At 40.4% G+C, this 24,301-nt stretch overlaps 1 protein-coding gene across 4 annotated transcripts in view; it reads left to right on the top strand.

Moving 5' to 3' along the window:
* The first annotated feature begins 708 nt into the window (after positions 1-708).
* rab6a (RAB6A, member RAS oncogene family) overlaps positions 709-24,301 on the top strand; it is a 74,194-nt gene continuing 50,601 nt past the window's right edge. For 2 of the 4 annotated variants that reach the window (XM_078402161.1, XM_078402160.1), the window contains exon 1: positions 709-1,060. In XM_078402161.1, coding sequence (XP_078258287.1) covers positions 991-1,060 — 70 coding nt within the window. In that variant the 5' untranslated portion in view covers positions 709-990. The remainder of the gene's footprint in view (positions 1,061-24,301) is intronic. The other 2 variants (XM_078402159.1, XM_078402158.1) reach the window with 2 other exon arrangements.

Genomic DNA, 24,301 nt, shown 5'->3' on the forward strand with positions numbered 1-24,301 from the left:
AGGCAGTGGAGGCCAGTTCGTTGGATGCTTTCAAGAGAGAGCTGGATAGAGCTCTTAAGGATAGCGGAGTGAGGGGGTATGGGGAGAAGGCAGGAACGGGGTACTGATTGAGAGTGATCAGCCATGATCGCATTGAATGGCGGTGCTGGCTCGAAGGGCTGAATGGCCTACTCCTGCACCTATTGTCTATTGTCTATAAGTAGGAGGAGGTGTCTGAGAGTTGTTGCCTGGCCTCAGCCCGCCCAGTAGAGGTCAGCATGCCAGACTACCATGGCAAGAATCACCAAAAAGAATCTCCTATGGCGTTCTGTACTGCAACTTGGTGGAACCAGTCTGTTGGTGAAGGTCCTCTTCAGGTTCTGAAAGCAGAAAAAAAGCAATAAATTATACCATGCAATAGTAAAAGACTAGCATTATCAGGGAACAGTAAAAAGGGAAAACCTTATCAATGGTACATTTTGCAACCATCAACCACCCATCACTCCAGAGAGCAGGGCAAAGATCCCTGCGTGACAGGTGGGCGGGGTGCTAACGTGGCGCTGCGCGTTTGCGCAGGTCACTTGCAGATCAACCAAACTTGGACGTCGGCACCGGCTGGTTCCGCCCTCCCTCGTCGCGGATTGGACGGGTGACGACCAGCCGTTCGCTTTCATTGGCCAGAGGGCTGTCGGTCACGTCGCTTCCTCCTCTCCACGGGAACAGGACGCCATTTCCCGCCAGCAGGTTAGGTTGTCGCGCAGCGGTCCGTGTAGTAACCGTGAAGGAGCCCGGCGATTTTTTTTGTTGTGTGTAGTGTTTGGTTGGTTGAGGCAGGCGCTTTCAATTCAGCGTGGATAATTTTACATTTATTAATAAAGAGAAGGTACAGCCGGTAGACGCAGTCGCTGGCGGTCAGCTCTAACCTTTCGGCTGCGAGTTCTGAAAGAGAGAAGAAAAAACAAATAATAGACGTCGGTTTTGTTTTAAAATCCTCTCTGTCTCTTCCGCGCGATGACTTCGGGAGGCGATTTCGGGAACCCGCTGCGGAAATTCAAGCTGGTTTTCCTGGGCGAGCAGAGCGGTGAGTGAAGCCTGGCCCGGGGGTGGGGGTGGGGGTGTCTTGGGGTTGAGGAGGTGGAGGGGAGTTGGTACCTCTATGGGATGGGATGGGATGGGATGGTGCCTGAGGGGTGGGGAGTGCCTGGGGGGTGGGGGATGGCGGGGGAAGGTGGTGCCTCAGGGATGAGGGGTACCGATGAATGAACGAACTGGTGCCCGAGGGGTGGGGGTGGGGGAGTTTGCTGCCTGTGGGTGGGGGAGTTTGCTGCCTGTGGGTGGGGGAGTTTGCTGCCTGTGGATGGGGGAGTTTGTGACGGGGGGGGTGGGGTTAGTTGGTACCTGGGACGGCGGGAGTCGGGTCTGGTATCTAAGGGGGGTGTGGGTGCTGGTATCTAAGGGGGGTGTGGGTGCTGGTATCTAAGGGGGGTGTGGGTGCTGGTATCTAAGGGGGTGTGGGTGCTGGTATCTAAGGAGGGTGTGGGTGCTGGTATCTAAGGAGGGTGTGGGTGCTGGTATCTAAGGGGGTGTGGGTGCTGGTACTGGGAAGGAGGGGGTTGGGGAGTTGATAAATGGGAGGAGTTAGCCTATTGAGGGTGGGGTTGTCGGTGCCATGGAGGGGTGTTGGCGTTGGGGAGGGGGCGCGGAGGTGATGAGTTGGTGTCGGGGTCCGCCTCTCACATTGGGATGACTAACGGGCTATATTGAGTTTCTACCCCACCCTGGCTGTGGGCATACACGGTCGACCTGAGGCCTTGGGGGCGAGGTTACAAGGGGAATGAAAATGAAGGTTCTTTAAAGAAAGGAGATTTTAAAAATCTGCATTTTTCAGGCTGGGTTTGCTACATATTGAAAATTACACCCAACATTTTTTATGTGATATAGTTTTAACAGGCTGATATGTTTTACTTTCTACATTCGTTGCTGAGTTTATCTTTGCATTACATTTGATGTGGGAGCTCCTCGATCTTGCAGCCGTTAATCAAAGCGTGTTTCTTCTACATTCCCCTTTAGTGTTAAAATCCACTCGCATTCATCCGCATTTCCCTGCACTATCTTGCTGTGCACTAAATTACTATTGACTAATAACTGTTTACTAAACAAGGGCGTTTTCTTTTAATCTCGACAATTGTCACAATCGCTACCAGTACCAAATGAAGACTGGGATTTTGGCAATTTATTTGTTCAGCCCTTGAGCATGAAACATGCAGGTATCTTCCAGAACCAATTGTCTGCTGGTAGTTGATTGTAATCTTGCCCACCAAGCAGGGTAACGTTATGTTGCAAAGATCCATGCAGCCGCACCTTGATTTAAAAAAAAATCTAATCTTGAAGCAGGCGAACCCACAATTCGGTTTCAATCGAAACGATCATCTGCAAATGATTTAATTGAGATTCAGCACGAATAATTTGCATCTTGTCAGCTCATGAAATGGGCAGGGATCCCACTGATTTGAATATATACTGCGAATGTCGATTGTGTAGCACCGTAAACCCACATTTAATCGTCATATTAACTCGGAAGTAAAATTTTCTTTCGATACATAGTCTCAACTGTATCTGTTTCAAAAACATAACATTTACGGATAGCAATTATGAAATGATTTCGATAAAGCAGGTGATGGTGATGGGTTATTGATTCGCTGGTGGAATCGTCGTTTTTTAAAATTTTACCGTTGAGGCTTATGCATTAACGATGCAGCCGTAAGTTGTCAGACGATGTTGAGTAAGAACAATTCTGTAGAATTAAACACGAATCACCTTTCCGACAATTAATATTGTGGTTGATTTGAATGTTTATGATATTCCCATTGAAGTATGCTTTTGTTTGTAGTTTTTTGTCGTAATGTGTACCTGATGGGTGACCCTCCCGATATAAAATGTTCTTTAACGTAATGGCAATTGCATTGGAGAAGTCTTGCGAAGAACAACAATGAAAAGAAACGTTTGACTGGTTACCTTGATTAAGAGAACCCCAGATGAATGGAATCTGGGCGTGGTGAGGCAGTCTGCATCATTCCCAGTACAGAATACAGTAGCGCAGGCCCATATTGACTGCTTCTCGGCACGAAAAACTAACCACGACATGTCATACACTAACCAATGTATCCTCGATTCTGTATATTAATGCAGAATATTTTTTCATGTACTGAGGTATCATAAACCTGTCCCCTCCCCTCCACACTGCAATAGACATGAATTATGCAATTTATCTGAATACATTTTGGAAATAACAGACTTCATTAATTTTATCATTATGCTGTTTGGAGTTCCTGGTTGAGCTGTCCCAATATTTTGAAAAGATGAATTTTCAATGCTTTACTAGGAATCTAAATGTTGTTATTCTCCAGCTAGATTATAAAATCACTTGTGAAGGAAATGGTGGGTATGGGTTTGAAGAGGAAATTGGGTTAGTGACCAGAAATACAAAAAAATACTTGGCAGGTCAGACAGCACCTCTGAAGAGAGAAACTGAGATAACACTGCAGATTTACTTCATCAGAGTAGGTATTGTCTCTGTAGAGGTGTCGCTTGATGTGTTGTTTATTTCCACAATTTTCTATTTCCAACATCTGCACTTTTCTCGTGTGTGTTGTGATTGTATTATTTATAATATAATATAATGGATGAACAAATAGGAAAGTGTAAAAATATTGCTGGAACAGAATTTAGCCTTTGAAAGCCCCACAGGACTGACATTGCTTCTATTCCATAGAAGGCAGCCCATTGAGAGTCATTCCAATTCATTTGAAAAAGGATTCTTACTGCACATGGTTTGGTTGTAGTTACAGGGAAAGCAAATATTAGCTCTACCTGAGCCCAGGTGTGCTATATACAACATTTTATCCCTTTGGTCCTCATAAAGCTGCCAAGAACCACATTTTAAAATGTATTTGAATGTTCCCATATCACAGGCAACTGATTTATTGCTTATTGAAAAATCAGTTCTGAGGTGTTGTTACCCTGTAAAATTTAACACTCTTTAAATCACAGTTTGGAGCGGAAAGTTATCTATCTATCTATTACTAAAACTCTCATCTTGTTTGTTCCGCCATTTGTTTGTGTCCGTTCATCCGGAAATACGGTATACGATAGCGCAACAATTTTAGGCCCACCTTGCTCACCATTGTCCTGGGGTGGGCTGGAGGAGGTATCCTTCAAATTGGTGTTATATTTTAAAGTTATTGACATTTTAAAGTTTTAAAAATCATTTCTCCATTACCCTGGCCGTCAGCCGCATTCAATGTCGCAATGGAACTCGCCCGAGTGTCGGGAATGACGGCCAATGAGGGGAGCGATGGCTGCCGGGGGCTGGACCTGCCAGAGTAATGGGAGATGCGGTCAATGAGGGAGGGGGGGCGCTGCAGAGCCGTCGAGCTGAAACTTTAATAAATGCGCTTCCCCCCCCACCCCCGCCGCCGCCGGGAGGACCGGCGTCCGTCCCGGCGTGTCATGCGCCTGACCTTCCAGTGGTACAGCGCGGTGGCAAAGAGTCAAACAAGAGGGCCGTCGCCGCCGAGCTGCGTTTTCGACGTCACAATGGGAGAAGTTTCGCGAGTGCGCACCTGGGGCCCGTTGATCTAATACAGATGCTCCCTGACTTACGATATTTCGACTTTGCGATGGTGCGAACGGCAGCGACCTTCCGGTCGCAGCTTGCTTCCGGCCACGTGATCTAATACAGATGCTTCCCAACTTACCATGTTTCGACTTACGATATTTTGACTTTACGATGGTACAAACGGTGGTGGGGGGGGGGGGGGATTGAGTGGGTGAGTGAGTGGGGGGAATAAGGGGGGATGGAGTGGGTGAGGGGGGATAAGGGGGGATTGAGTGGGGAGTTGAGTTTTGCATGGAGGGTTGCCGGGCCCGCAGGGGAGATTTGGACCCAATGGGTCCATGCCCCTCTAGTATGCATTAGAAGTCTTTAAGTCTGTAAGGGTTCATGCTTCAGGGCAGATTAGTTGTGATGCGGGTCTCCTCACCGAACATGGATGATGCATAACATGTTCTAATGCAGCATCCCGTGATACTCCCACTGAAAACTTCAGTTACAGTTAGGATATGGACAAACACTTACTGACTTACCAAGTTGTATTGTGAAGAAAGCTAACTTTTACTGCAGTTGAATATAATTTTTGGGTAGGGACCTAAATAAATCTGTTGCCTCTCCAGTGTTTTCAAGATTTGCAGAAAACTGGAACAAAACATCTTGGTTGTAGTACAGAATGCAGAATTAGCATTACCTCTGGTCATGCTGTTTCAGTGCTGTTGCAACATTGACATTTACTTAACAGCAAGGAAAATTGGCCATGTGTTTTCTGACCAAAAAAAAACTGGACCACCCTCCGTCAATATTGAAGCAATTGATGTGTTATTGTACTGTCATATCATATCATATCATATCATATATATACAGCCGGAAACAGGCCTTTTCGGCCCTCCAAGTCCGTGCCGCCCAGCGATCCCCGCACATTAACACTATCCTACACCCACTAGGGACAATTTTTACATTTTACCCAGCCAATTAACCTACATACCTGTACGTCTTTGGAGTGTGGGATGTCGAATGGCATTTACTCAGCAATTATATCAGTGGCCATTTTGAGTTGAATTGCCTTGGTCAAACATGGACCAGATTACTTTAGCCCACAAGTAAGGTGAAAGTACTTGACATCAGGAAATATTTGACCATGTGTGACATCAAAGAAGCTCTTGTAAAACTGAAGGTAGGTGGGTAGGTGAGAGTGGGGGGAGGGGGAGGGGGTGGGTTCTAAAAGCACATAAATATGTGTTTTATCTAATACAAAGGAAGATGGTTGTTGGCCAATCATCCCAGCTGCAGGGATTCCTAAGAGCCGTGTTCCAGGATCTATCATGTTCTGCTGGTTCATCAATGACCATGTCAGAAGTTTCATATCCTCAGAAAATTAAGCAAATGATTCCCAGCCAACCCAGGCAACATTAAGACAGGGGATGATAAGTGGTACATAACATTTAATCGCACACACAATAGGTAATAATTACTTTCGGCAAGAGAATTTGACGACTGTACTCTTGACATTAAGTGGCACTGCAATTGCCAAGTCTCTCACGATCAACGCCCTGAGGAAGTTACCGTTAGAGTCAGTCACACAACAGCTTTTTTCCCACGAGTGGTAGTTCTACTCAATAACCAAAGTCTGTAGTTTCTTTTTTGCTCTGATTTATTTTCACCCACATGTTTAGACCGTAATGTTGTATCCTTATTGTTTTGATGTGTTTATGCTTTATTCTTAATTGTTAACTATGTTTGTGTTGTCATTTGTGAGCGGAGCACCAAGGCACATTCCTTGTATATGCACATACTTGGCCAATAAACTTATTCATTCATTCATAAAATAGGCTGTCTGGCCCACCATGTCCGTACAGGCTGTCCCCAAGTTATAACGGGGTTCCCGTTCCTCAGCTCTTATGGAAAATTTGGTATACGAAGTCAGAGATGATCAAAAACTGTGTGCAAGAAAGTGTCACAGACAACTGTGTCAGGAGAGTGGGCAATGTGGGAGAGAATGGTTGCTAGCTGGCTTCACAGTCTCAGTGAGTGAGCAGGTGAGTTTATTCTATGCTTCAAGCTCTGTTTGGCTTTAAGGGAGATGGCATGTGGAAATATCCAATTCCCATACAACAGTAGATGCCTGCAGCAGCCAACAAATCCATCTACATATAGCAGGCATAGTAACTCAAACCATTAATTCCTGATGAAAATATTACTTTCACCTAGAAAGATACAGTTGCATGGTCAGGCTCCAGCTACACTGGCAAACTCCAAATCACTTGATTTGATTCACCTGTGAAATTCTGGTCTCAAGTTAAGGAAGTTTTGTTCATATCAAAAAATTGTTCAAAATTTATTGGAAAATTTTCAGAGAGATGAAAATTTGCAAGTCAGTACTTTCATAACCTGGCCTAAATCCATCTATACAACACCGTGACAGGATTTTGGTGATTCAAGTACTCATGAGTGCACACTGCCTCCACCAACGTGTCTGGTGGGGTAATCCAAATTCCAACCTTTGGGCGGGGAAAAAAAAATCCTGAAAACCCCGTCAACCTCTTACCCTTTATTTTAAGCCTATGGCCTTAATTTTACACAAATCTGCTAAGAAGAAATGTTCATCTACCTACTATCCATCATAATTTTGTATACCTCTGGTGTGCCCATTCAGGTTCCCCCACTATAGAAAAACAATCCTAATCTATCCAGATTCTTCTCATAAATGAAATTCTTCATACCAGGCAACGCCCTGATGAATCCTTACACATTCCAATGCAATCACACCCTTCCAGTAGTTAGGTGATGTATATCAACCAGGATTGCATACATCAGACCACATATGGTCTGTTGGCCAGAAATTCATCTGGATCTGCCAGACACGGCACAAAAGCAAATCAGAATTGGATTTCCTGTGACTAGTGGCTTGTTTCTTGACACCCCAGAGCCTTTCCATCTTCATGATGCAAGCAGGGTGTAATGTGATTCTTGCCACTTGGGTGAATATGTGCCACTCAAATCATAGACTCGTACTACATGGAAGCAGACCCTTTGGCCCACAATAATGTGCTAATCCCATTTTATTCTTCCAACATTCCCATAAATTCTCCATGAATGCTACCACTCTTTACGTGTTAGGGGAAGCTACAGTTGACTATTATATACCAGTGAGGAAACCCATGTTGTCACAGGGAAGACAGGCAAACTGATAGCTTCAGAGTTCAGGATTGAGCCCAGCTCATTGTAACTGTGAGACAACAGCTCCATCTACGTTGCTATTTTGCCCAAACACATTTAAAGCTTGAAAATGTCTAGGGTAAAGTGCTGGCGTGATTAGCTGCATACTTAGCACCATAACCATCTACTCCCCCCAATCCCCACCAACAGTCCAGTACAGTTACAGGATGCCATTTATAACTTTCAGCTTAGAAACGAAGGCTACCTCCACACCACCTTCCAAGCCTGTACCACAAAGTTGGTCAAGGACAGCAATTGCAAGGGAATACCACCACCACCAGGTTCCTGTCCTGGTCATGCATTATTTGGATTATGAAATATATCAGAAGTTCAGATATATTTGCTTTGTAAATTCCTTAAGTGCTGGATCTATGTCCTGCATTTCCACAACAGCATCATTGTAAAATGGTTGCAAGGCTTCAAGAAGGTGACTCAGAGCTACCTTTTTTGAAGGGTGTTTGTGGATGGGTAGTAATTGCTGGTTTTGCCAGTAGTGCTAGATTCCAAAAATTGCATTTTTAAAACAAACATTGTTGAATCGGTTGTCAGGGGTTATGGGGAGAAGTCAGGAGAATGGGGTTAAGAGGGAAAGATAGATCAGCCATGATTGAATGGCAGAGTAGACATGATGGGCCGAATGGCCAAATTCTGCTCCTTTCACTTGTGAACTTATAAATCACTATCTTGTTGCAACATGGGGAGAACTAATTGTGAAACCCAGTAATGGCTGTTTTTTTTTTGTGTAACTTTTGTCTCTGCCAAGCTCTCTGAGTGAAAAACATTTTCTTGTAGATTTTCATTCAGCTGTTATCATACTTTAATTTTGCATTCATAATTGAATCTAAAACTCTTGGAGCTGAGGTCACAATTTCTTTATCTTCAGTGTCTGTGGAATAAAGCCTTGTAAGTAATACCTGAACTTAAAATGACATCTATTTTTGAACATCTTAATGTTCACTGTACTGTGGGCTGCTCTAAATTTCTATAATTACTGCAGTTTGAAGTTAGTAATTCCAAATTTTGTTTTCCTGTGGCAGGTGTTTAATCTTGCTAAAAGTCATCTCCATAACATAATTAGTTCTGATGCCTTTTCAATCTTAATTAACGTATTAAAAAAAAGGCAGGATATGAACATGTTTGAAGCTTGCTTTTGTCTCTAAGTAGCAAAGGATATTCAATTAAGGGTTGTGGCAAGCAGTAGGATGGGAAAAAAACCTAGTTTTGTCTCCAGTAAATATGTTTGCTCGGTACTTTTACCATCCTTTGGGGTGATGCATGAGTAAACACCTCTCATGTGACAAGATCTAAAGCAGATTTACACCCATTCTTAACCTGTGTTCTCCCCTGCAGAGGCTGACCTACTTATTGTGCATCTCCCAGTGTTTTCTATTTTTGGTTTAGTTTCCAGAATTTGTTTGATGTGATTTTTTGTTCTCTCTCCGATGTATGAAAAGCTATTTTAGGAATTCCTTTCAAGTTCGCTATACCAATTTTCAGCTTGTCATGAATATCTTCTAGGGTGGCAGGAATTCAACATAGAAGACGTGAATTATCTGTTAGTTTTATCCTGAATTTGTGCTTGTCTTCTTGAATTTAATGATGATTATCCAGTTAATTGGTTGCCAAACTAGGTTTGGAACTCCAGTGTTTTATTTTAACCATTATTGCTTAGTGCTTATATTTGAGCCTTTTTCATACCGATTCACATTCATTTCTATTGGTGGTTACATGCTTGAGTTTTTGGATGCTGCATCCTTTGACTTTTATCACAGATGCTATTCTAGCTTTGAAATTGGAATATTATGAGTGCTAAATTATTCAAATTTGATAAATATATTAATGTTATTTAAATGGATTTAACATTTCTAGACCCCCAAAACAACTGAATAGCAATTACTTCAAAGGACGAATGAGGACAATTCATGTATGTTGGGGATACTATATCAATACACTTAATATAAAAATTATCGTGAAGAGACCAAGAATTCCATAGATCTGCCACATTAGATCTTAGCTATCACTGCCTCTAACTCTTGTGGTAGATCGGAATTGTTGACCATGTTATTTAATACCTATTTCAAATTGCTTTTGAGTACATGGTAGTTGTGATGAGTCATGGCTTGAGTTGCAGCATTCGTTGTAGTCAAGGTACTCCTGGAGCTGTGCAAAGGTGTTTGATGAAGTTAACCCATCAATGCCGGTGTGACTGTATTTCAGGTTAGTCTAAGACTTGTAGTATCCTCATGCAAGAATCAGCAAAGCATTGGTGAGTTTTTGTACTGCATTTTTTTGTGATGGCATATTATTTAAAGAGTTGGGGAGCCTGCAGGATAAGCAGCCTGTAGGTTATTGATTTGCAAAGGAGTTGAATTCCAGGCAAGCATAACTAAATATTTCCACTCCTGATCTTTGAATAACGGCAGGATCATTGAAGAAGTGTCACCTTATTTATGACCTTATGAAGTAGGTGAAGATGATTGGACCTACAGCACTGGATAGAGGAGATCGTTCAGTGGTATCCTGGAGATGACGGTCATATTGTTGTCTTTTATACATGTTATGACTTCAATCACTGAAGGGGTTTCCTCTACTTCAATTTTACTGAGGTTCATTGGTGCTTTGGGCAATGAAATACCATTTTGTATCTGGAAATTGGCTCTTTTATTCGCATTTTGAGGCAAGGATACCTGAAATCAAAGGCCTAAACTGAACCTCCTGCATTTCACTTACCTACTGCCATGCTCCCAAAACATTATTGAGTTTACTTTTTTGTGGATTGGACATATCTGCACAGCAGTGATATTTTTTAATGTAACTTGAATCCTTTACTGTTTCTAGAGAACTCTGGTATTTCTTGTTTTGCTGTGGAATGAATCCACTTGACTGAAGACAAGTCTTCTGTGAAAGTGGGAATTTTGAGAGGAAGCTGGGATGGTTCATTCTCTTGGCCTTGGTGACTTAATTAGTTTGACTTTTAAACGAGCATGCTGACTTCCACCATCAGTGAGAAATGGATGTTCTCAAAGTTGTCTCATTGGTTGTTTATAGACTTGCTTCCATTCATAAGTGGAAGTGGCAGAGCTGCAGAGCCATCGTTAGCTTTCTAAACTGTACTCCTTCTGATTTGCATGTATGTAGTTATGTAGCATTGCTTTGATTTGGCATCTCTTTTTATAGATACTGCTAATGAAAGTGCATTCTAGGGAACATTTTCTAGTTGTTGAAGCGTGTTCTAAATTTTTAATCCTATTTATTTAGGAATTAATAGGAAGGGCAATATTTTTCATATTGAATTATGTTATTCTAGGCATGCAAGATACTCATGGAATGTGTGCACTTATCAATTTATTGTTACAATTTCATGCAAAAGATGATTTTTATTACTTCATGAAGCTCTTGTTTGAAATTACAAGTCAACTGCTATGGCTTCACTAAGCAGAACACATTTTGGCCAACAATATTTAAAGTATTTTGAAGTTCATGTTAGTTCCTTGCACATTCTGGGCAATGAAGGATACACATCATGCAGTCACTAGTTTTTAAAAAAATCTTGTAAAAGAACTCTTGACCTGAAACGCTAATTCTATTTTCCCTCTTCACAGATGTTGTCTGACAGCTGAGTATTTCTGGTTTTTGACTTTTCAGTTTTCAGCACCTGTACTTTTTTGCTTTAAGATGTAAGCTTTACTTTGCTTTTTCCCCACCTCCTTGTCATTTCCAGTTGCTCGATACAGACACGATTAGAGTTCTGCTGTATAATTGAAAATGTCTTTGCCTCTCCAGACAATAAATTACTTTTGGAACCTGGTGACTGCTATGTACCAGCAGGCCATTTAGGTTTGTAACATTCTGCCAAAAGCAGCAAAAATGATCGGTTAATATTTTATGGTGGTGGGAGTTGTGTTAGCTGGAATACTGAAAGAATTCCATGCCTTTAGTTTGGATTAATAGCATGGACTCTTTAATCTCCCTTTGAGTAAGCAGATGTGACCTTGATGGTCATTTGATGTCTCATTCAACAGAACCTCCCACCTAGCATCATTTTACTTTTTGGCAAAGTTTCAAAAATTAAAAGAAATTCAGCAATTTTCGTACTAAAACACTGCATGGCATTGTGTTGGTTAAGTATTAATAACAAATTTGCTTGGTGATTTCACGTGGTATCAGCAACGGACCATTCAGCCTCTTTAACCTGTTTTCACATTAATTAGATCATTGAGTCATAGGGCATGTAAACAGGCCTTTTGGCCCAACTTGTCTGTGCCAACCAAGATGCCTCATTTAAGCTAGTTCTGTTTACCCATATTGCTCTAAGCTTTCGTATCTATGTGCCTATCCAAATGTCTTTTCAATATTAGAAGATTGACACAAAAAGCCGGAGTAACTCAGCATGTTAGGCAGCATCTCTGGAGAAAAGGAATTGGTGACGTTTTGGTTCAAGAGCCTTCTTTAGACTGAGCCAAGGGAAAGGAAATGAGAGATATAGAAGGTATATGGGCCAAATGAATGACAGATATGATGCTAGATGCTAGGTGCAGGAAAAATGTTCCCAATGTTGGGGGAGTCCAGAACCAGGGGCCACAGTCTTAGAATAAAGGGGAGGCCATTTAAAACTGAGGTGAGAAGGAACTTTTTCACCCAGAGAGTAGTAAATTTGTGGAATTCACTGCCACAGAGGGCAGTGGAGGCCAAATCACTGGATGAATTTAAGAGAGAGTTAGAGAGAGCTCTGGGGGCTAATGGAATCAAGGGATATTGGGAGAAGTTGGGCACAGGTTACTGATTGTGGATAATCAGCCATGATCACAATGAATGGCGGTGCTGGCTCAAAGGGCCGAATGGCCTCCCCTGCACCTATTTTCTATGTTTCTATGTGCAAAAAGTCACAGGGGTTGGAATGAGAGGGTGTTGCAGAACTCTCATCAGAGAGAGGAGGAGAACCTCTTCAAAGTTTGCATACCTTGAGGAGGTTTTACAGTGGAGCAGACTGTGACTCTAGGATGGTATGTTTTTTCCTGATGCTTGGGTCAAGACTATTAATGAAATTGGAGAATTCATTATTCATACCATTGGGTTGTAAGCTGCCCAAATAAAATAGGAGGTGCAGAACAACACCTCATATTGGGGGCAGCTGTGCTCCTGGATGGATGTGTAGGTGCAAGTGTTACATTTCTAAACTCTTCCCTCCCAAACCATCCCCATCCCAGGTACTTTCCCCTGCAACCATAGGAGATAAAACATCTGACAATATACCTCCTCCCTCACACTCATCCACGGGCTTAAATTAGTTTGGCAGTGGATGTGTAGAATCAGGAGAGGAGAAAAACTAAAATGGCTTAAGATGGGAGGGTTTGGGGGATTTAGGAAGGCCAAGAGAAAGGAATGGCACATATGCAGAGCAGCAAGTTTAAAAATAACTAATGGGAAGCAGCAGACTGCAAGCATTGGAGCAAAGAATAATGTTGATAAAATTTAATGTGCTTCAGTTGAATGAATACTGAATTTTTAACATGATAGATGATTTTAAGGCATGTTGATGGTTTGAAAGCTGATTTTTGTAGCCTTGACAGAGACATGGTTGTAAAGTGACCAGGGCTTGAAATGAAATATTCAGGGATTTTTGACATTTCATAAGGATGTAGAGAGCTCTGTTAATAAAGGATGACATCACCGCAGTAGTGGGAAATAATATTCACAAGAAGCTCAAGCTACTGAATCAGTTTGGATGGAAATAAGACTGAGGAAATAAGAAATAGTAACAATAAAAAGTCACGGGTAAGAATAGATAATTGTAAGACTATGTACAGTGCTCTCCAAAATGTTTGGGACAAAGACCCATCGTTTATTTATTTGCCTCTGTACTCCACATTTTGAGATATGTAATAGAAAAAAATCACATGTGGTTAAAGTGCTCTTTGTCAGATTTTATTAAAGGCCATTTTTATACATTTTTGGTTTCACCATGTAGAAAGTACAGCTGTATCTATACATAGTACCCCCCATTTCAAGGCACCATAATGTTTGGGACACATGACTTCACAGGTTTGTAATTGCTCAGGTGTGTTTCATTGCCTCCTTAAAGCAGGTATAAGAGAGCTCACAGCACCTAGTCTTTCCTTCAGTCTTTCCATCACCTTTGGAAACTTTTATTGCTGTTTATCAACACGAGGACCAAAGTTGTGCCAATGAAAGTCAAAGAAGCTATTATGAGACTGAGAAACAAGAATAAAACTGTTAGAGACATCAGCCAAACCTTAGGTTTACCAAAATCAACTGTTTGGAACATCATTACGAAGAAAGAGAGCACTGGTGAGCTTACTAATCGCAAAGGGACTGGCAGGCCAAGGAAGACCTCCACAGCTGATGACAGAAATCCCCAAACACCTGTCCGACAGATCAGAAACACTCTTCTGGAGTCAGGTGTGGATTTGTCAATGACCACTGTCTGCAGAAGACTTCATGAACAGAAATACAGAGGCTACACTGCAAGATGCAAACCACTGGTTAGCCGCAAAAATAGGATGGCCAGATTACAGTTAGCCAAGAAGTACTTAAAAGATCAACCACAGTTCTGGAAAAAGGTCTTGTGGACAGATGAGACAAAGATTAACATATCGGAGTGATGGCTAGAGCAAAGATGGCTATAGCATGGAGGAGAGAAGGAACTACCCAAGATCCAAAGCATACCACCTCATCTGTGAAACACGGTGGTGGGGTTGTTATGGCCTGGGCATGTATGGCTGCTGAAGGTACTGGCTCACTTATCTTCGTTGATGATACAACTGCTGATGGTAGTAGCATAATGAATTCTGAAGTGTATAGATGCATCCTATCTGCTCAAGTTCAAACAAATGCCTCAAAACTCATTGGCCGGCGATTCATTCTACAGCAAGAAAACGATCCCAAACATGCTGCTAAAGCAACAAAGGAGTTTTTCAAAGCTAAAAAATGGTCAATTCTTGAGTGGCCAAGTTAACCACCCGATCTGAACCCAATTGAGCATGCCTTTGAGATTCTGAAGAGAAAACTGAAGGGGACTAGCCCCCAAAACAAGCATAAACTAAAGATGGCTGCAATACAGGCCTGGCAGAGCATCATCAGAGAAGACACCCAGTAACTGGTGATGTTCATGAATCGCAAACTTCAAGCAGTCATTGCATGCAAAGGATATGCAACAAAATACTAAACATGACTATTCTCATTTACATGACATTGCTGGATCCCAAACATTATGGTGCCCTGAAATGGGGGACTATGTATAAACACTGCTGTAATTTCTACATGGTGAAACCAAAATGTATAAAAATGGCCTTTAATAAAATCTGACAAAGAGCACTTTAACCACATGTGATTTTTTTCTATTACATATTAAAATCTGACAATATGCATTTTAACCACGTGATTTTCTTTTTTCTACTACAAATTGCAAATTGTGGAGTACGGAGGCAAATAAATAAATGATGGGTCTTTGTCCCAAACATTATGGAGGACACTGTATAAATTAAGAAATAATGGAAGGATGTAAAACAGGTACTGTGATTGTCATGGGTGATTTTTAATTTTCTTTGTGTGGATAAGACAAATTTGGTGAAAATCAGCCTGAAGGATGAGGTCATGCATGGTAAGTTATGGATTTTTTTTTAAGAGCAATGCATTGAGAAACCAACTAGGAAGTGGGCAATTTTTGTTCTTGTATTGTGTGATGAGACAGCATTAATTAATGTTAAAGTAAAGGATCCCCATGGAAAGTGAACATAGTATGGTAACATTTTAAATTCAGCTTGAGTGTGAAATATGGCTCCCAACCTAGTGCTTTTAAATAAAAGCTAATAGAATGATATCAAGACAGAACTGGTGAAAGTCTATTGTGCAGAGAAGATTCCCCATAGGTCATACAGCACGGAAACGGGCCTTTCAGCCCAATTTGTCCATAATATTATCAACAAATTTGCTGAAGTTCATGGACTACGCACTGCCATGCCTCATCAACCGTGGTCAGTTTCTCCAGTTAGCATCATTGGTGCAGATGTGGAAATGGTTGAGAGCTTCAAGTCCCTTGGCGTTAATATTACTAACGATCTGTCATGGATCAACTACATTGCTGCCTCTGCTTCCTCAGGAGACTGAGGAAATTTGACATGTCTTCAGTGAATATTACAAACTTACAGATGCCCTATATGAAGCACACCTTGGGTTGCATCACAGCTGAGTTTGAGAATAGCTCTGCCCAAGACATTGCAGAGAGTTGGATGTAGCCCAGTTCATCTCATGGATCAGTCTTCCCACCACTGACTTCATCTACACTTCACGCTGCCTCGGAGAGGCAACCAATATAATCATAGATTTGTCCTACACTAGTCACTCCACCTTCTCCCTCTTCCTCTCTGTTATCAGGCTTCTGAACCGATCTTCCATAAGTTAGGGTACTATTTGATTAATCTCTACCCCATTGAGGCCTTTAGACTTTGTCTAAGGAACTGATGTGCTATAATGCTGAGAACTCTATTCCGCACTGTGTATGTTCCCCATTGCTCTATATATTGTACTTAAATTTGAACTGATTGTATCTATGTATGGTATATCTGATCTGTTTGAATAGCATGCATTTTTCCCCCACTGTATCGCAGTACATGTGATAATAAACGTAACCTAACATTTGGTATTTCGGGCTCAAGTTGTTTGCAAATGCTTAAGCCTTAGTTTTAACGAGCTCACCATAGTTAAGGCAGACAATTTTCTTGGAGCTGCCTTTTCCTATAAGACATTTAATTATTCTTCAGTGTTCCAAATTAGATATGTGTAGGAATGAACTGCAGATGCTGAAGATAGACGCAAAAAGTTGGAGTAATTCAGTGGGTCAGACAGTATCTTTAGAGAAAAGGAATAGGTGACATTTTGTGTCGAGAGCCTTCTCGGCCTCTGAGGAAAGACCTCAACCCGAAATATCACCTATACCTTTTCTCCAGATATGCTGTCTGACCCTTCAAAATTAGATCGATTGGTTTGGTGAGTGGTTTTCTTTTACTTTTTCCTAAACGTGTCTTATTTAAAAGTTCCTTTGTTCGGTTTCCCAATAAACTTCATTAAATATGTTACAACTTCATAGAGGTTCTCATTATAGCAATATTTTTGCAGTGTAAAATTGGTCAGGGTGCCATTTAAGAAATATTTATATAATGTTGGTAGATTGTTTTTGTCTACTTTAGGTAGATGGGCTGGCTGCCAGCTTCAGAAAAAGATGGTACTTTAGGGATTCCTCTGCTCAGTACTAAAGGGCCAACCTTAAATAGTTGCTTCAAACTTGATTGGTGTTTGATTTCCCACCCTCACTGTGCCACCTTCAAACTTTAGTGCACCACCTGTCAAAGAGCTAAAGTTTACCAAATAAAAGAGGAGAAATTTTTAATTATTTCCTTGTACACTACAGTTTAACTTCAATCTGCCTCTCAATTTGTTTGAAAATGTGGTTTGCACAGAACTGTCAATTAATTTATGCTTTGTCGATAATGCTTTGTGTACAAGAATGATGACAGCACCTAATGCAGGAGCAAGTCTTTTAAGACTGTTCTCATGATATTTGTTGCCTAGGAGCAGTGGAGGGGAAATTTGAGCCATAGGATTGTGGTGTGACAAATTCTGACAGACTGCCAAGTGGAAGCTTTTTTTTCCTAAATACAAAGCTAATTTGAGCCATTGTAGATTTCATGCTATAGATTTCATAAGGTCACTATTTCAAATTTTGGTAGGCTGGGCAGACCAAAAATGTATTCTTTACCTTTTATCACAAAAGCGCTCCATGTGTCAGGGCAAGCATTTATCTTGTCATCACGATAAATAAATGATCAGGTCGTTTATTTTCATTTGTCTGTCTACATGATTTTGAAAGTGAATAGAATCACAGTATCAGTTCTGAACCATTTGTAAGAATATATTTGCAAAGTTAGTAACAAATTTGTGTATCCAAATGTCTGAGTGACATGGCACATGAAAAATGTATTTTAAAGTTTTGAAGCCATGTTTTTGTATCAGCAGAATCAAAACAAAAATTGTTGCTGGATGTTATTGTAATACAAGTCCACCATCATTTTTCCGGTACCCTAAGTTCCAGAGCCATGCTGGACCAATAATGATACAACAATACATATCTGACCCACTAATTATACTCGTCCCATGTCTCTAAAGTGCCATGGGCTGCTAGAAAGTTAATTAAAACAAATATTAAATGTAAATTAATTTTACAGCAAGACTTGCAATTCTTACATGGGCAGCCGGGGCACCAGTTAACGCGTTGCTCTTGGAAGTACTGATGAGGGTCAGATCGGCATCTACCTGGGGGGCGGGGTGGGCATGAGATACAGCCGCAAAATCAGCCTCGGTCTACTATGGGAACGGATCTGCCTACTTTGGCCGAGCGGGAATTCCAGAGTTCCAGCTGCAAGTGGCAAATTCTACATGCTGATCGGCTGTATAAGTGATGATAAAGTAAAGAATAAGGGGTCGGTTTAAGAATAAGGGGTAGGCCATTTAGAACGGAGACGAGGAAAAACGTTTTCACTCAGAGTTGTAAATCTGTGGAATTCTCTGCCTCAGAAGGCAGTGGAGGCCAATTCTCTGGATGCTTTCAAGAGAGAGTTAGATAGAGCTCTTAATGACAGCTGAGTCCGGGGGTATGGGGAGAGGGCAGGTATGGGGTACTGATAGTGAATGATCAGCCATGATCACATTGAATGGCGTGCTGGCTCGAAGGGCCGAATGGCCTACTCCTGCACCTATTGTCTATAAGATCGGCTGCCTCGTCCAGCCTAGGAACCAAATTTTTCGGGGGACCTCCAGGGGTGATTTCAGGTGTGCTCTTGTAATTTTGTCCAGATTAAAGGAGGTGTAGGAGGACCACCAGTTGCTGGAAAATCGGTGGTGAATCTGTATTTGTATTAAAAGAACAATCGCTAGTTACTTAAGAAAGGCACAAAAAGTTGGAGTAACTCAGCGGGACAGGCAGCATCTCTGGAAAGAAGGAATGGGTGATGCTTCGGGTCGAGATCCTTCAGAAGGGATGATGAAGCCAAATCAATGTGCCAGCCAAGAAGATATGTGGCTCCATCAATGTTGAAAATGTGGATTGACTGTTTGGAGCAAGCATAGATGGAGTGGTTTAGACTGATAGGATCTTAGCAGTAAAATTATTTGATTCTAAAATGAGAGGTCTGTGGAGTGTGGGGGGGGGGGGGGGAGAAGAGAGAAACATGCTGTTAGATTTTCCAAATTGTCTTTAAAGGTTTTGCAAAGATCGATCGTGTCAGCATTTGTTTCCATGCAGATTTCTTTGGCTGTTTATCTTGTTTATAAGCAAAATTTGAGTGTGTTGAACATTGAACGAAGTTCTTCTTTAAACCATAACCAGACAATAAATAACGTATGTGCAACAATAAACCAAGTGCATGCAACTTCTACAAAAGCTTAGTATTGCAAAAGCATCTTGATCCCTAGGCTCGTTTCACAAAACCATGGGCAGAAAGACTGTTTCTTGTATTACCTAAAGCAAATATTCTCAGAGAGATGTGCCTGCTATCGATGATCAATCTGGAAGGAGAGACTGAATTATCATTCAGAGTCAAAGCATTTTGACTGAACAGAGAGAGTGGAATGTCACATGTAAGTAGGACAGAGGAGAAATGAGGGATGAATAGGAAAAAGGCAATATCTCAGACCAGTATTGCTGTGGTGACAAGTTGTAGATGAGATCATGTAGACCAAGGAACCCTGTGTTCCTTCATTCATATCCAACTAAGATAGTTAGCAGGTATATGAATAAAGGAACATTAAAAATTTGAAAGTTAGAGCTGTTGGAAATACCCAGCAGGTCTTCCAATGTGAAGATGTCATTTACGTATTTCCCAGCCTATATAAAGGAGCACTTATTCCTGCTAATCTTTTGTTTTCTACATATCTAAAAAAGCTCTGAGACTGTTTTTTTACTTGCTGGTCTGCTCTCGTGTCTATCATGCCTTTATTGATTTTTTTTGGTGATTCTTAGCTGAACCACAAACCTACTGATTTTTCTACCAGCTTTCTAAGCATATTCCCTTAGTTTAATAGTACCCCTTAGATTTTAAGGCATGGGTGGATCACATTTTCTTTTGTATATTTGTGGGCTTTTAAACAGCTGTTTTGTGCAACGTGCATTATTTATTTGAATGCTAACAATTTTTTATCTACTATCATACTTTTGAATATGTTCTCCCAGTCAAACACGGCTGACATGCCTTCATACAAACTAGAGGAACAGCACCTCATATTTCACCTGGGTAATCTGCAACCCAATGGTGTGAATATTGAATTTTCCAATTTCGGGTAACCTTGCTCCCCTTGTCTATCTGCCGAGTTACTCCAGCATTTTGTCTACTACAGAGATACTACCTGACCCGCTGATATATTCCAGCATTTTGTGTATCTCCCTTTGTCCCCATCCATCTCCTTCTGATCGATCCGTGTTCTCTCTCACTCATCTTTCTTTCCAACTTCCTCTCTTCCTCACTGGCCTACTATCAACTAGTTTCCTCCCACTTCTAACTCTTCCATCTATCCATCGCCCAACCACTGGGTTCTCTATCCCTTCACCCCTCGCTTCCAAACTGCCCACCACCCATCCCTTATTTGGCTCCAATATCAATTTCTTATAAGATTCTATAATATGCAGACCTTTGTCAAGGGTTTTGAGTCAAGTGAGACATTGAAATGTTTTTGAATGCAAATCATTGAATGACAAGGTACTTATCTGAAACGATTCACAGATTAAATAATCTGAAACGATTCACAGATTAAACAGATTGTTTTGAATTCTAGGTTCTAATAGAGGGGGACAGATTCTATTTTTTTTTTCTGAACCTTGCCCAACCTTCCCCACCCTTTCAATTTTCCTTATGTCTGTGTTTGGATTACTGATGTTTGTCTGAAATAAAAACTCCCGTCAATTGTTTTTACTGTATTACATAATTATTGCAAGTCATTATACAAAATATATTAGATCAGTGAAAGTACAGATTTGTGAACAAAGGAAGGAAATAAATCCTTTACATTTATTTAAATAAATGCTTTGTCCTTCTTACATTTGAAATAAAAATAGGAAATGCTTAAGTTCTAGGTAGGTTAGACCTGATTGTTGAAAATTTTAAACATTTGGATTTCCAGCATCTGCATTGTTTTGTGTTGGAATTGTTGATTTTTCAATGTAGCTTTCCCATTATTAATGTAATTAATGTAATTCTGTTTTTAAACTAATCAAAATTGTCATTGTGATGCCACTTGTAGTTCAGTTTAAAATAGAGAATGTAGTCCTTTGTATTTCCCTTCAATAAAATGTTAATCCTTAACTTTTTAGGTTTATTCTTGTCACGTGTACAGAGGTAAAGCAAGAAGCGTTGTTTTGCATGCTATCTAAACAGATCAGATAATACTGTATATAAAAACAATCAAGTCAATCTCAAATACAATGGATGAAGCAAAGGGAAAGATAGAGTGCAGAATATATTTTGCAGCATTGCAGTGCATCAGTTCCATAGGCAAAGTCCAAAGTCAGCAATGAAGTAGAGGTGAATTGGACAGGACCCCAGCTTATGGAAGGACAGTTCAGAAGTCTAATAACTGAGGTCATTGCCAGTTTCTTTTAAGAATCCTACTATAGTTCTCTTAATATCAAAGGTCTATTTATCTCTTTGCCTTATTAATTCAATGATTAAGCCCGGACAGCTGCTTTTCAGTACAGAATTGCAAATATCACTATCCTCTGGTTGAAGAAATATGTTTTCATCTCAGTCATGAATGGCCTTCCCCTCATTTTGAGCCTTGCGCCCTGCCCTGGCTGTAGATGTAAATTATTGGCACATTCTTTTTTTCTGGAAGATTTTAATTTGTATTCAATCATAATTGTCTGCCTTTTCTGAAAGTTGCTAGCTTGAAAAAAAAATTAACAAAATTGTTTGGCAATAAAGCGGTTAAAATATATTTTGCATTAGAGCAAGAAGTCCATCCTGAAATGTTTGAGGCCTTTTCTGAAAGTGGATAAGGAAAAGAAGAAATAAATAGTGATCAAACCTGGCAACTTTTGGTTTGTTTTTTACTGTATCAAGATGGATTGTGTGGAGACTTGAATTCAAATTCAGTGTGGTGGCTGATGTATTTAAATTCAGCCATTCAAAAAAATCCCAGCATGTTTAATGGTGGCCATCTATCTGGTTCACTAACTGCCTTCACAGAAAAATCTATCCTTTTTTTTACCTGATCTAGCAAATTCTGTTAGACTGAGCAAAGTGGTTGACTCTTTAACTGGCTTCTTATTGACTTTCTGTTTATGAGATACAATTAGTGATGGTTTGTATATGTCAGCAACATCAACATGTTGCGAATACTTAAAAATAAAATTACTGACTGAAATTATTACTGATATGATGAAATTTTAATATAAATGCTGTACTGTGCAATTTTTCTAACAAGCATCATTCATATATGGATGGACAATTCAAATAGTACCAGAGTTAGCACTGGACTTTGATTTCTGTACTTTCTAATGTCAATATTGAATTAGTACCTTTTAAGAGATGCATTTATATTTGGTCATTGTGATTTAATTGGTATTGATTTATTATTGACATGTGTACCAGGAAACAGTGAAAAACTGCTTTACGTGCTATCCAGGCAGATCATACCATACATAAGTACAGCAAGCAGTTCAAAAGGAAAAATAGAGTTACACCTGCAGAGAGCAAACTTAAGAAAAACGTGCAACAAAGTAGATTGGAAGATCGGGAATGCATCCTTAGCAAGTACCCATTTTGAGAGATGTGCTTCAGCATTAGCCATTTTTGGTTTTTTTTTAAAGTAAAACATTTTGAAACACCTACAGATTTTCTGTATTGTTTGAGAATTTTATTATTTACGATTGATATGGCTGTAAATGAAATGTTTGAGAAATTGGCCTATATGACATATCGTGCTGAACATAACTACATTTTATTTTGCATTGCAGCAGCTTGTCAATAAATTACTGCATTTATTTCACCGTTATAATTTCAAAGCATTGCTCAATGTTACCTGACTAGTGAGAAATGTGTGAACTTACTGATGGAAATCTTTAAAATTAAGTTCTGAAATTGTTTGTGCAGTGATTAAATCAGTAGTTTTTAATATTTCAACCATTTTATACAAGTTCATAAGTTATAGGAGTAGAATAAGGCCATTCGGCCCATTGAGTCTACTCTGCCATTCAATCATGGCTGATCTCTGCCTCCTAATCCCATTTTCCTGCCTTCGCCCCATAACCCTTGACACTCATTCTAATCAAGAATTTGTCTATCTCTGCCTTAAAAATATCCACTGACTTGGCCTCCACAGCTCTCTGTGGTAATGAGTTCCACAGATTAACTAACTACCCTCTGACTAAAGTAGTTCCTCCTCACCTTTCTAAAAGACCACCCTTTAATTCTGAGGCTATGACCCCTGGTCCTAGACTCTCCCACCAGTGGAAACATCCTTTCCACATCCACTCTATCTATGCCTTTCATTATTCTATAAGTTTCAATGAGGTCCCCCCTCAACCTTCTAAACTCCAGCAAGTGGAGGCCCAGTGCTGTCAAGCGCTCATCATATGCTAACCCATGCATTCCTGGAATCATTCTTGTAAACCTCCTCTGGACCCTCTCCAGAGTCAGCACATCCTTCCTCAGATATGGGGCCCAAATTTGCTCACAGTACTCCAAATGCGGCCTGACCAGCGTCTTATAGAGCCTCAGCATTACATCTCTGATTTTGTATTCCAGTCCCTTCGATATAAATGTTAGATTGCAGTGCTGCAAACTATAACTTTTCTGCAGTGTTTTCTGTCCACAAGGGATTTTTCCATTTGAATATTTTGATGTAAAATCCTTTATCAAATCTTAATTAAATTATAAGATTCCAGCAAAAAAACAGTTTGAATATTTGGCATTGCACAGTGACATTTTTATGTAGATGAGAAAATTTTACCAATGGGGTAATTTGCAGTAAAAGTGGGTCACCTGCAGAAAATGTCTTCATTCCTGACTGCAAATTGTATGGATTTTGCAATCTGGACTGCTCAAAAGATGTTCCAAGGGGAAAAAAACAATTTCCCACAGATTCTAAGAATCAAGAATGTTTAATTATCAAATGCACTGCGAACGGAACAATGAAAATTCGAACTCGCTGCAGCTTTATAGGCACATTGATGCAACAACACAATTATAAATAATAATATAAATTATCAGTCATACTAGATAACTGGACCAAAATAGTGCAAGCCGAAATAGTGCAATCTATAAAAAGTGCTCATTCCAAGGGTAGGGTACTAAGCTCCCCAAGGTTATTTTGCCATTCAGTGGCTGATTTTGGTATAACATGTTATGCATTTGCATTTATTCTTTTTTATTTTGGTGCCAAGAAATATCATCCTATGTTTAAAATTTGCAAATGACTTAATACCAG

This window comes from Rhinoraja longicauda, chromosome 7 (genome assembly GCF_053455715.1).
Source record: "Rhinoraja longicauda isolate Sanriku21f chromosome 7, sRhiLon1.1, whole genome shotgun sequence".
In the NCBI taxonomy this organism is placed as follows: domain Eukaryota; kingdom Metazoa; phylum Chordata; class Chondrichthyes; order Rajiformes; family Arhynchobatidae; genus Rhinoraja; species Rhinoraja longicauda.